Source organism: Etheostoma cragini, chromosome 14 (assembly GCF_013103735.1).
Source record: "Etheostoma cragini isolate CJK2018 chromosome 14, CSU_Ecrag_1.0, whole genome shotgun sequence".
In the NCBI taxonomy this organism is placed as follows: domain Eukaryota; kingdom Metazoa; phylum Chordata; class Actinopteri; order Perciformes; family Percidae; genus Etheostoma; species Etheostoma cragini.
The window spans coordinates 23,235,829-23,247,223 of record NC_048420.1 but is presented as its reverse complement, the minus strand read 5'-3'; the positions used below and the strand labels follow the sequence as shown (position 1 = coordinate 23,247,223).

Here is an 11,395-nt window from a genome sequence, read left to right as displayed (position 1 = left end):
ACTGTATCTGAAGTCTCTTTTATATAGACCTTAGTGGTCCCTAATACTGTATCTGGAGTCTCTTTTATATAGACCTTTTATATGGTTCAGTTTAAAGCCCTGATTGTGAACGTATAACTGATTAACGTCTCTCTTCACATCCACACAGGAAGAGTAAAGAAATCCCGTCGTCCTTTAAGCAGTTCTTCAGCAGCGCCCAGGCTCTGAGCTCAGTCAGTCTGTCGGGAACCAGGCTGCCTCTGGAGGCTCTGAAGTAAGGAAATATCCACCGAAAGCTGAAAACGCACAGTAGTTCACTTCCTGTAGTCAGAGAAAATCAGAGCAAAAGTCTGTGGCATGGATTGGTACACATGAACTGTGTGAAAGTTGAATTTTTTTCTAATTTTGGCTTGCAGCTATTGGGAATACTAACAGTCATTCTGTCATTTACTTCATTTTCCCATTCATAACTGGTTGTGTTATAGCGTTCAGATAGTACAGCAGATTCAATTTCATTTTAATTATGGTATCAAATCATAACAAGAGTTATCTCAAGACACTTTACAGATAGAGTAGGTTTAGACCCCGCTCTATAAATTACAAAGACCCAACAATTCCAGTAATTCCCCCAAGAGCAAGCATTTAGGGGAAAAACTCCCTTTTAGGTAGTGAGAAAAACTTCCTTTTAGGGAAAACCTCATACAGACCCCCAGGCTCTAGGTGGGCGGTGTCTGATGGTGCCGGTTGGGGGTGATGAACAACGGCAACAGTGACTAGAAGTAGTAGTTGTAGTAGTTCATGGCATAGCAAGGCGTTAAAGGACATAGCAGGGCGCGGAGCAGGACCACCGGGACAGCTGCAACCTTGATTAAGGTGCTGGGCGGAAAAAAAGGCCCCTCGGCAGTTTAAAACTATAACTGCATAATTAGAGGAGACATTCATTCATTCATTCGTTCATATTTATTAAACAGGAAAGTTAGAAAAAGTAACATTAGATTACAATGTAAAAACGGGCCTGACTCACTTTAAAAACAGTTTTTTAGCAGTTTCCTATTCTGCAAAACATAAAACATGGTTTCAGCACGTCAGGACAGACATGAATACAAGACATCAATATGGAAAGATAAATTTGGACTAAAACTAAAACCACAATACAGTTTCGGCAAATAAGGACAAAGACATTAACACAAGACATCAGCTGGGCTAAACAAAAACGGACAGTGGAAACAAGGCTTGGACAATACATGAGCAAATTAATCAATGTGTGCAAATGTTAAGAAGGAGCTGTTTGTATGCCTTTTTGAAATATGTGATGGATTGGGTAAAAAGAGGAGCCTGGTCAGGCTAGAACTCTCCCCAGCCGGATCAGGCCCTACTGCCCTGCCTCCCTCTACTTTGATTATATCATCAAATCCTTCATTATCATCTGATCATTGATTATAGGGTAGATAAATCTGACTACTATTAAGAGAAGAAGAGAAGGAGTGCCGTGTCTGCAGCTATACACCCTCCCACGCCGGTCTGGCTGAACGCTGCAACTCCTCGCTCCCTTAATATAAGCTTCATCGAACCTTAATGATGCTAGCAGATCAAGTTCAATGGAGAAAGAGGGCTTCTTTAAGGAGATGTCTTTAGCATTGTTGTTTGTCTTACATGGAGAAATCCAGTAAAGATGAGGAGACAGACTCATTTTTCCATCTAAGTTGGACAAGAGCGACATGAATTACATAACATGAATTATGTTTTTTCCACTTTTTTAGTATTTAAAAATATCAATCCCAAGCCATGCCACTGCTTTCTTTAAGCTGCTTGTTGAACTGAGTGCTTTTGTGTCTGCAGAGCATTGTTGTTGGGACTCGGCTGCAACCCAAACCTCAGTGACGTGTCTCTGGATCTCAGTTGCTGTGAGGTAAAACTGTTTTTAACCACGAAGAGTAATGTCCATTTTTTTCTATGATTTTGTGACTGATGGGAACAACAATGTTTGATATTGGCTCAGTATTAAGCAAAGCAGTCAGCAACGGCTAAACAATCTATAATGTAAGTTAATAAGGCAATTGTCCATCTTGTATTTACCTTCACAAAAGTGCTGGTTTTTCGACTTACGAGCTCAGATTAATATTATTAAGTGTCTGAGAACATTATGGAAAGGATCCCTTCTGAGATAGACATTTAAAACCTCTTTCAGACCTTACCGTTTAACCTACTTAACCTACTTAACAGTCGCTAGCGCTAAACCCACCAGACTCCATTTATAAAACTAATACTTTTATCGTAAACTATGGGTTTAGTTCAACAAAGACTAGAGTTGTGTTGGTTGAAATAGTGGAAAGCCGACGTAAAACAGCTTTTCAAAGTTTTATTTTGTGTATTTAAAGTGTATTTAACAATGCTAAAATTACTGTTTATTTACATGGAGTCTGGTGGTTTTTTATGTTATGAGTGATGGCGTTGCATAGTCTGTCCACCAGAGGACGCTCTACAACGTCCCTGTTAGTGATGGCGTTGCATAGTCTGTCCACCAGAGGACGCTCTACAACGTCCCTGTTAGTGATGGCGTTGCATAGTCTGTCCATCCGGGGACACTCTAGAACATCCCTGTTGGCAACACAGATTTTTTTATTTTTTTTTGGTTAATGTGTTTTTGTTAAAAGGACTTTAAGTTTCATATCTTAAGTTTGTATTTTTATACATTTTAATTACCACACCTTTAGTATATTTTAATGTTCCTCTGTTCTGTTGTGACAATAAATCAAATTATTATTATAATTATTTAGTGTGAACTCATAAATAACTGCAAACAACTAATGTTAGGGAACTCTGTTTATGTTTTGTAACGCCTTAACGGCTCTGGTTTTAACACACTGTAGGACTGTCAAAATTCAACAAATGCAAAACATGTGCAAAACACAGACATATTATCAAGCAGTTTATTGAGATCTGACCCCCTTTTTGCTCTCAGCTGCGTTCAGGAGGCTCCCAGATCCTGGAGGGTTGCGTGGCTGAGATTCCCAACATCTCCAGTCTGGACATCTCTGACAACGGTAAGGACACTCTAGTCAGATTTGGAGCATTTCCGATGGCGCTCTGTTGACTTTGAGTGCAGCCCGTTCACGTTTCTGTGCTGCTTTGTCCCCTCAGGTCTGGACATGGATCTGACCACCCTGCTGGTCTGGCTGGCCAAGAACCGCTCCATCAGACACCTTTCACTGGGCAAGAACTTCAACAACATCAAGTCCAAGTGGGTGACCAACAAGCTAGGGCTGCACAAAATATCGTTTATTTATCGCCATCGCAATATCAGCTGACACAAGAAACATAATGAAAGACGCTCATAGCCTTATTGTAACCCTCCTGTTGTCTACCCGCCAAAATAAAAGTTTTTTTTTTAAATTGCAAGTAATGTCATTATCACCATGTTCAACAACCTTATTGCATATTTTCCTGATATCGTGCAGCCCTTAAAAAAATCACACAAACATATTCCAGCTTTAATAAATGACATAGATTTAATCATGCAGTTGTTTGGTTCCATATACATTAAAAATGATGAATTACTCCATACATTGGTTTGTCACTTAATCACATTTTAAGTCTCTATTTACTGTTTTTTTCTCCAGAAATGTGTCTCAGGTGCTGGACAACCTGGTCCACATGATTCAAGAGGAGGAATCAGTGAGTAACACTTAAAACATCCCCTCATGTCAAAAATAAAATGTCTTTGAGGTTTTTTTCCAGTAATTGGATCTACATTTTTTTCTTTCTTAGCCGTCTTTTTGTGTGTGTCTTTTTCCTTCTTTTACCTCTCTTACCCCTGATTTTTGGCATTTATTTGACACTAAAGCTTCATTTGACACTTTGTTTAAAAAGATCTAATCAGCACTTCATCATATTAGAATAAGCCTCTTTTTGACCAGGAACGTAGTTATACGATCAGTCCACTTTTATCAGTTCTACTAACTACTCTCCCCCAAAACCGGGTTTTCCATTTGCGTTCACCCTGGCCAAGTGGCCATAGGAACTGGTAGGAGGGGTGAGGGGGTGACGCAAGCACGCACACGGTCTTTATAGCGTTAAATTCAGAAAACAAATACCCCCCAAAAAAGTGTGAACTAAATACTTAACCAAATATATATATAGCATGTGTCATAATTTAAACAAGTCTCCTGAAGAAAACCGGGTATCTCTCTCTCCCCCGCCTCTGTGTGTGTGTGTGTGTGTGTGTGTGTGTGTGTGTGTGTGTGTGTGTGTGTGTGTGTGTGTGTGTGTGTGTGTGTGTGTGTGTGTGTGTGTGTGTGTGTGTGTGTGTTAGGGCTGTCCCCTATTAGTCAACTAATCTGTGGTTTTGGTATTAGTCGACTAAGATGTCTTTAGTTGATAAGTCATTTTTTTATGCTTATTCATGATTAATTACTCATTTCCAAGAAACGTATGGCACATTTCTGGTGTACACAAGATTTAAAGTGGTGCTTTTGCAGGATTAATTGTGTAGAAACTCAATTTTACAGGTTAATTAACTTCATTTATAAAGTACTTTTTTAGTCTTAACCACCTCTCAAAGCGCACAGCTCTGTTGATTAAATCAACTAATCGATCACAAAATCATGTGTTAGTCAAGTAAGAATTTCTGTGGTCAAGAACAGCCCAAGCCCCATTAGTGTGCGTGTGTGTGTGTGTGTGTGTGTGTGTGTGTGTGTGTGAGAATGTGAGAGAGACAACCGGCCGGCTTGTGGAGTATTACTCCATTTACACTCATGTTTAATGTGTGTTTTATCCCTAAAGGCTGAGCTAATGGGGAATCCTATAAACAACTAAACTAAACAACCTGCCTGTAAACATGGTGTCCCCCTTGCAGCCGCTGACCTCGCTGTCCCTGGCTGACGCCCGGCTGAAGACGGACCTCTCCATCGTCCTCAACGCTCTGGGCAGCAACACCTCTCTGACCAAACTGGACATCAGTGGGAACGCCATGGGAGACATGGGGGCCAAGATGCTGGCCAAAGCCCTGCAGATCAACACCAAACTCAGGTGAGCGAGGGACCAGGACGATCTCAAGAGATCAACTCTTTTTGGGAGCTGTTAAAGTGACTTTAAGAGGTAACTGTTAGAAAACAAAGTGATCTCTGTCTGGATCTGAGACAACTATTTGCTATTGTATTCTATTCCCTTGCAATGTCAGCATATACTGCATGTAATGTACTTATTGTTTCCTCTTGCTTTACTACTGCTATTATTGCTCTCAACAGCCATATCTTGTCTAGTCTTTGTGCTCTTGTTGTTTTATCTCGTAACCTGTTCTCCTTTGTGCTTTGTTTTGTTGTTAATCTTTTGGCTTGTTGTGTTTTAAGTCTTGCTCTGCTTGCGTTGTCTTTCTTTCTTGTTTATTTATATGTAAAAAAAAAGCCTTTTTTGAACACCTAGGCCAGGGGACTAGAGATGAAAATTTGCCTTTCAGCTAATTCTGGCAGTTTTAACTGTTTTTCTGGCTTTTTAGGCCTTTTATTCCATAGGTCAGATGAAAACATGAAAGGGGAGAGAGAGAGGGAATGACATGCAGCAAAGGGCAGGTCGGAGTAATATAAAGAAAGGGAATTGAATCGGGATAGAAGAGAAGAAACATCGGCCCAGCTCCCTCCGGATAAAGTCCTCCATTATTGATATTTGGGATAATAGGTAGAAAGAGGACTACACTATCCTTCTCAAGTTAATGTAGCGTGAATGGATTTCAAAATTTGAATACATAGGAAGTAGAACAGAAATATACTTTGCACAATGTGACACAGGTGCATCTGAGGGGGACAAACGAAAAAGGTACAAAGAAATCCCTGGAAAAAATAAACCTTTAATACTAGGCAACAGGTACTAGATCATGTTCCCTACTTTAAAACTGTATATATTTTTTTGCAAGTTAGACAATGTGCAGGAGTTTCTTTGCAATAAATAAGAAGTGAGAATGCTCAGATTCACGGTCGCTTAGCACCAAAGTGAACGATGTGAGCATGAATTTACAGGTCAGTGAGTAACTGTCCGTTCCTTCTTTGACAGATCACGCTATGAGTAACACACAAAAGGAAAAGTAGGAAAAAAGGAACACAATTTGCATCATTTAAATGTTGTTGTGGGTTTTATCTCCTTGGTTTGTAGGACAATAGTGTGGGACAGAAACAACGTCAGCCCTCAGGGTCTGCAAGACGTCGCTGCTGCTTTGGAGAAGTAAGTAAGATGCAGTCCGTTAAGGTAACACGTCAAAGGCGGGGTTGTTGCATGCTAACTTACTCTTCTACTATTGATTCTTATCTTCTATTTTCTCAGAAATTACACCATTCGTTTCATGCCCATTCCCATCATGGATGCTGCTCAGGCACTGAAGGCGAGCCCGGAGAAGACAGAGGACGCCTTACTGAAGGTCCTCATCCTGTTTTTGTTTTTAAAGAGTGCTCCATAGCCTCCACTGTACTGCATATTGAGTGTTGAGTAGGGCTGTCAATTGAATATAATATTAAGTTGCAATTAATCGCTTTTGATTGTCCATAGTTAACGCACACTGTATGTACTTTAAAGGGGATATTTTTCATTTTAATTTTTAATACTATAGTTGTATTTGAGACTAGAGCCTGACCGAAATAGGATTTTAAGGCGCTGCATTTAATGATCACTGATATAGATAAAAATGTTAGTAATAAAGCCTTTTTCTCAGAATGGGAGTCTGGCTTGAGATTAAGTAAGTGGCCTTTTATTTGAGTCAGAATCAGGTTTAACCTCCTAAATTCATGGCATTTGCGCAGCTTGGTATTTTCGCGTTACTAGCCCCAATTAAGTTATTCAATATCACATTTCTGAAAGGTATTTAAAGAGCTGAGTTTGAGGAGTGTTTTGTGGCACAGACCCCTCCTGCAGTCTAATGCGTTTCCACTACCCCTCATCGCGTCCTCCCAGGTCCCGAGACCCATCTTGCACTCAACAACGTTTCCCACTACCACTATCTCATCCTTTGGGTCCAAGAGATGTGTCCTGCAATCAGTTGTTTTTTTGGCTACCGTGGCCTGGTCCTCCGGGGTCCCGACACTCATCCTGCCCTAAAAACTAAACACGGGGGTTAAAGACGTGTGTTTTGTGGCACAGATGGAGCAGTACCTGCTGAGGAACCATGAGACGCGTAAATACCTCCAGGAGCAGGCGTACAGGCTGCAGCAGGGGATAGTCACCACCACCACGCAGCAGGCATGGACACACACACACACACACACACACACACACCCACACACTCACACACACACTCTAACACTCTCACTCACTCACTCTCTCACTCAATTAGCAGACTTTTGATTTGAATATCCTTGTTTGTTGACCTCTAACCTCTCTGTGATGCAGATGATGGACAGGATGTGTGTGAAGGTGCAGGACCACCTGAACTCTCTGAGGTTCACAGAGACCAACTCCATCCAGGAGGACATGAAGGCGGCAGCGAACTTAATGAAAGACGCCAGGAACTCCAAGAGAGTAAGAGGACCTGACTCACGGAAATAAGACTGTGGATACTCTTAGATCCACTACTCTTAGATGTGGATAGGTTCTTCATAGCTGCACATAACTGATATCTCCCCACTATGTTTTTGTCCTTAATTTCAACGAGTTACAGATAATGTCCACACTTCCATGAGAGAAAGCTCGTTCTAGCCACACTATCCGCCATGCTGGGGTTAAATTCTCATTCGATTGGTGTATCGTTGCGCCACCATAAGTTCCTGCAACGTAACAAACTCATTTCAATTTCAGTAGTATAATAAAATATTTCTTTTCATGCTCGTTACTGCCAAAAGAATTACAGTAACACGTTATTTTGTAGCGTGTTGAATACAGCTGCAGCAGCCGTGGGCAGCAAAAATAACATTAACAATAAAGCATGTTTGTTATCCTAAAATTACAAGCATGAACTGGATAATGCTGTATAACAGGTCCATTAACGTCTCAAGACACAGACTTCCATAGCTGGAGCATGTCTGAGACCACACCCGCTGACTGGCACACAGTGCACCAAGCTCCTGTCATGCAACAGGCATTTGGTGGCTCAGCTTGACTCGGGGTTCGGACCAGTGTTGCACTTTGGCATGAGAGCCAAATAAATCACACAAAAGCCACACCTTCATTACTTAGTTCCTGTTTTGATAATATTTGAACACTAAAGTCACCACTGGTCACTTTATAATCATTTTTAACACTGGACTAAACACTGACACTTTAATAATAATTTATGGTCTTTTCTTTGTTACTTGAGGAATGTTATTATTGTTGTTATTATTTTTATTGGTATTTGTATTTGTTCTTTGTCTCTGTACTGTCTTTTTATCTATTTTTTTTAATTCTTTGTTCTTGCTGAAACTGCTGCTGGAACTTTCAATTTCCTGTGGGAGTCATCCCAAAGGATCAATAAAGAGAAGTCTAAGTCCTGTTCAGACCAAAGATTCCTGACGAGATGAATTTGTCTTAGAAGGTTGCAGGAAAAGCATCCCAGATCGAGTCAAAATGGCGGCGTTTTGGACCTGCGGGTTCGTGGTTGAGCGAGCTAGAGAGTGACCGGAGAGAGGGAACGGCGTTAGAACAAAGCAGCGGATCAAAGAAATATTCTCACTATTTTATCTCACTCACTATCTACTCATTCACATTTTAAGATGCTACAGTAAAGCCTGAAAAGTCTGAAGTTAGAACCGAAGTACAGCGAGTTGATGCATTGGAGATGAGACACCATCTCGTCACATTGATGTAAACAGGACGACCGGCGAGGTGCAAGTAGCCACGACTTATTACTCCTCTCGTCCCGAATCTTTGGTCTGACTTTAACAACAACCTCTTATAACACCTGCAGTGAACTATCAGTTGGATTTTTAGCAATCAGTGCTACAAATGTCTTCTGATATAAAGTGTAAATATGCAAGTTAACTTAAAGCTTTAAAGATTAGGCCACAAAAATGCCTAGTGTCTTTCTCCTTTTTGTCCCTTTATCTCTGTACCTCGCTCCTCTGTCCAGCTGCTCCCCAACCTGTACCACCTGAAGAGTGGGGGGTCCAGTGGAGCGTACATGGAAGCCATTCAGGACAAACTGGAGTCCATGGCTGGAGAGGTGTCCCAGGTGATGGACGGACAGCTGCAGGTACTGAACTGGACTCCCCGAGCTGCTGTTTTTACCTCGTCACCAACGGCAACATGCAGTCTTCTGTTCAGCCGCTGTTTGAAATAATCTTTAACCCTTGTGTTGTCCTCGGGTCAAACTGACCCGTTTCCAAAATATGGATTTCTTTCAATCAAATTGCCCAAAAATAACTTGGAGGAGTCCATACAACATTACTTTCATTTGATTTTTGGGGTGTTTTATTTAATCTTGTAGCATTTGAATTAATTTTTTAATGGTTTCAAAACAGAATCCGGGCTAAACTTTGACATCTACCCATCTGAGATCCACTCAACATCCTTTGATCTTAACTATTAGTCATAATAATTCATAATTTCTGCATTTTTTAACTAAAAACGTATTTATAATTTGATTTAAATGAGGTGTGTTGACCATGAATTCCCAGAATAAGTGTAAATTAAACCAGCTCAGGTTTTTAAAAAAGCAAATGGAAAAAGTGACAAAGATATCCCAAAAAGCGACAAAAACATGTTAATTTTCAATTTTGAGCTGGAAGGACGAGTTCATGGTTTAACGGGAAGACAACACGAGGGTTAAAGGTGCAGTCTTGATCAGTGGAAGTCAATTTGTAGGATAAAACCTGACATCTGATCCTGCAGATGTCAGGCTTCATCCCTCACCTTCTACCTTCTGAGGCCGTTCACAAAAATCTCTTCGTTACGTGAAACAACAACAAACTCCTGTCATGTCTGTAAATGTCAAGTTTTAAACAAACTGTGGATTGTGCAACAAGGCCGGCCTGCGCGGTTCTTTTGGCGAATAATTGTTAAAATTTACAGAAAATATGTTGACACCATTTCCTGTCTAATGGGGACAATTTGGGACCGATTGGTTGGATTGCTGTGGACAAAGTACACACAGCGATTCACTGGTAAGAGCAAACAAGGTTTAAGCATGTATCCAGTACGGGGGGGGGGGGGGGGGGGGGGGGGGGGGGGGTCAATACAGCATAGTATTGCAGTATTTTCAGTGGCAATACTGTATCGATGCACAGGGACCATGTTTCGATCTTTTTTTATATATGTGTTGGTCAGTTTGTCCCATTCTGCAGCAATAATGTTGGAGAAATTTATCTTTTTAGATGAAACAGATGTTGACAAAGTTTCTTTTGGGGACGTCATTTGGAAATTGCGAAAAATTAGAAGTTGGAAAAAAAAAGTGAGAAATTGCAATATATCGCAGAATATTGTTGGTTAAAATCGCAATAATATTGCGTCGTGGCATAAGTATCGTGATGATATATCGGGAGTCGTCTGGTGATTTTCATCCCTAGTATCCAGCTTAATTAAATAGCTCACGTTACTGTATTGTGGGAACAGTTAACTTCATTTAATATTGTACGTGGCGTCACTGCGTTCCACAGCTTAGCGTCGCCCAAGACAACTGTGATTGGTTTAAACAAATGCAAACAACCCAGAGCTTTTTTTAGCCTATCCCAGAATGCATCTGGGGCGTAGCCAGACTTTACTCAACAGCGCTGTGCGTATACACGTGCGACAATAATTCAAACTGGAATGCAAAGTGACGTTTAAACTGTAGTAAACTGTCCTCCCCAGACAATGCTGGTGTCCATGGTGGAGGCTGCTGAGAGTCTGTGTCCTCATGTGATGAAGACGAGCAGCCTTCGTCAGGAGCTGCTGAAGGCCGGAGCCGGGAGGATGACTGTTCCCCGCAGCTTCATCACCAGCACGCTGCTGGAGCAGGCCGGGGTCGACATCGTCAACAAGATCAGGTCTGATCTGCTCTGTGTGTGTGTGTGTGTGTGTGTGTGTGTGTGTGTGTGTGTGTGTGTGTGTGTGTGTGTGTGTGTGTGTGTGTGTGTGTGTGTGTGTGTGTGTGTGTGACAGGTCAGAAAAACACAATTATTTTTCTTACTGAAACCAGAGGAAGATTTCTTTAACTGTATGAAATTTTCATTTATAGTAGAGACCACGGACCCTGAATGTCCGTGAAAGGCAGTTTGCTGTGACGAAATTGAAGTGTGTGTGTGTGTGTGTGTGTGTGTGTGTGTGTGTGTGTGAATATGTGTGTTTGTTTGTTTAACTACATTCGTGGGGTCCAAAAACCGGAGACACAGTTTACTTGTGGGGTTCAGACAGCTTTGTGGGGCCAAACTGCTGGACCCCACAAATTTGAAGGGCTGTTAAAACGTGTTTTAGGATTAGGGTCAGAATTAGGTTATGGTTAGGGTGAGGGTGAGGGTTAAGGTTAGGCATTAAGGTGTTATGG

The 11,395-nt window shown here is 41.3% G+C and overlaps 1 protein-coding gene across 1 annotated transcript in view; it reads left to right on the top strand.

The window, feature by feature from the left end:
• LOC117957201 (F-actin-uncapping protein LRRC16A-like) overlaps positions 1–11,395 on the top strand; it is a 57,716-nt gene that overhangs the window by 35,157 nt on the left and 11,164 nt on the right. The window contains exons 7-18 of the mRNA XM_034892798.1: positions 124–253; positions 1,819–1,888; positions 2,942–3,023; positions 3,121–3,220; positions 3,600–3,654; positions 4,835–5,007; positions 6,124–6,192; positions 6,292–6,385; positions 7,102–7,200; positions 7,351–7,479; positions 9,005–9,127; positions 10,723–10,898. Coding sequence (XP_034748689.1) covers positions 124–253; positions 1,819–1,888; positions 2,942–3,023; positions 3,121–3,220; positions 3,600–3,654; positions 4,835–5,007; positions 6,124–6,192; positions 6,292–6,385; positions 7,102–7,200; positions 7,351–7,479; positions 9,005–9,127; positions 10,723–10,898 — 1,300 coding nt within the window. The remainder of the gene's footprint in view (positions 1–123; positions 254–1,818; positions 1,889–2,941; positions 3,024–3,120; positions 3,221–3,599; positions 3,655–4,834; positions 5,008–6,123; positions 6,193–6,291; positions 6,386–7,101; positions 7,201–7,350; positions 7,480–9,004; positions 9,128–10,722; positions 10,899–11,395) is intronic.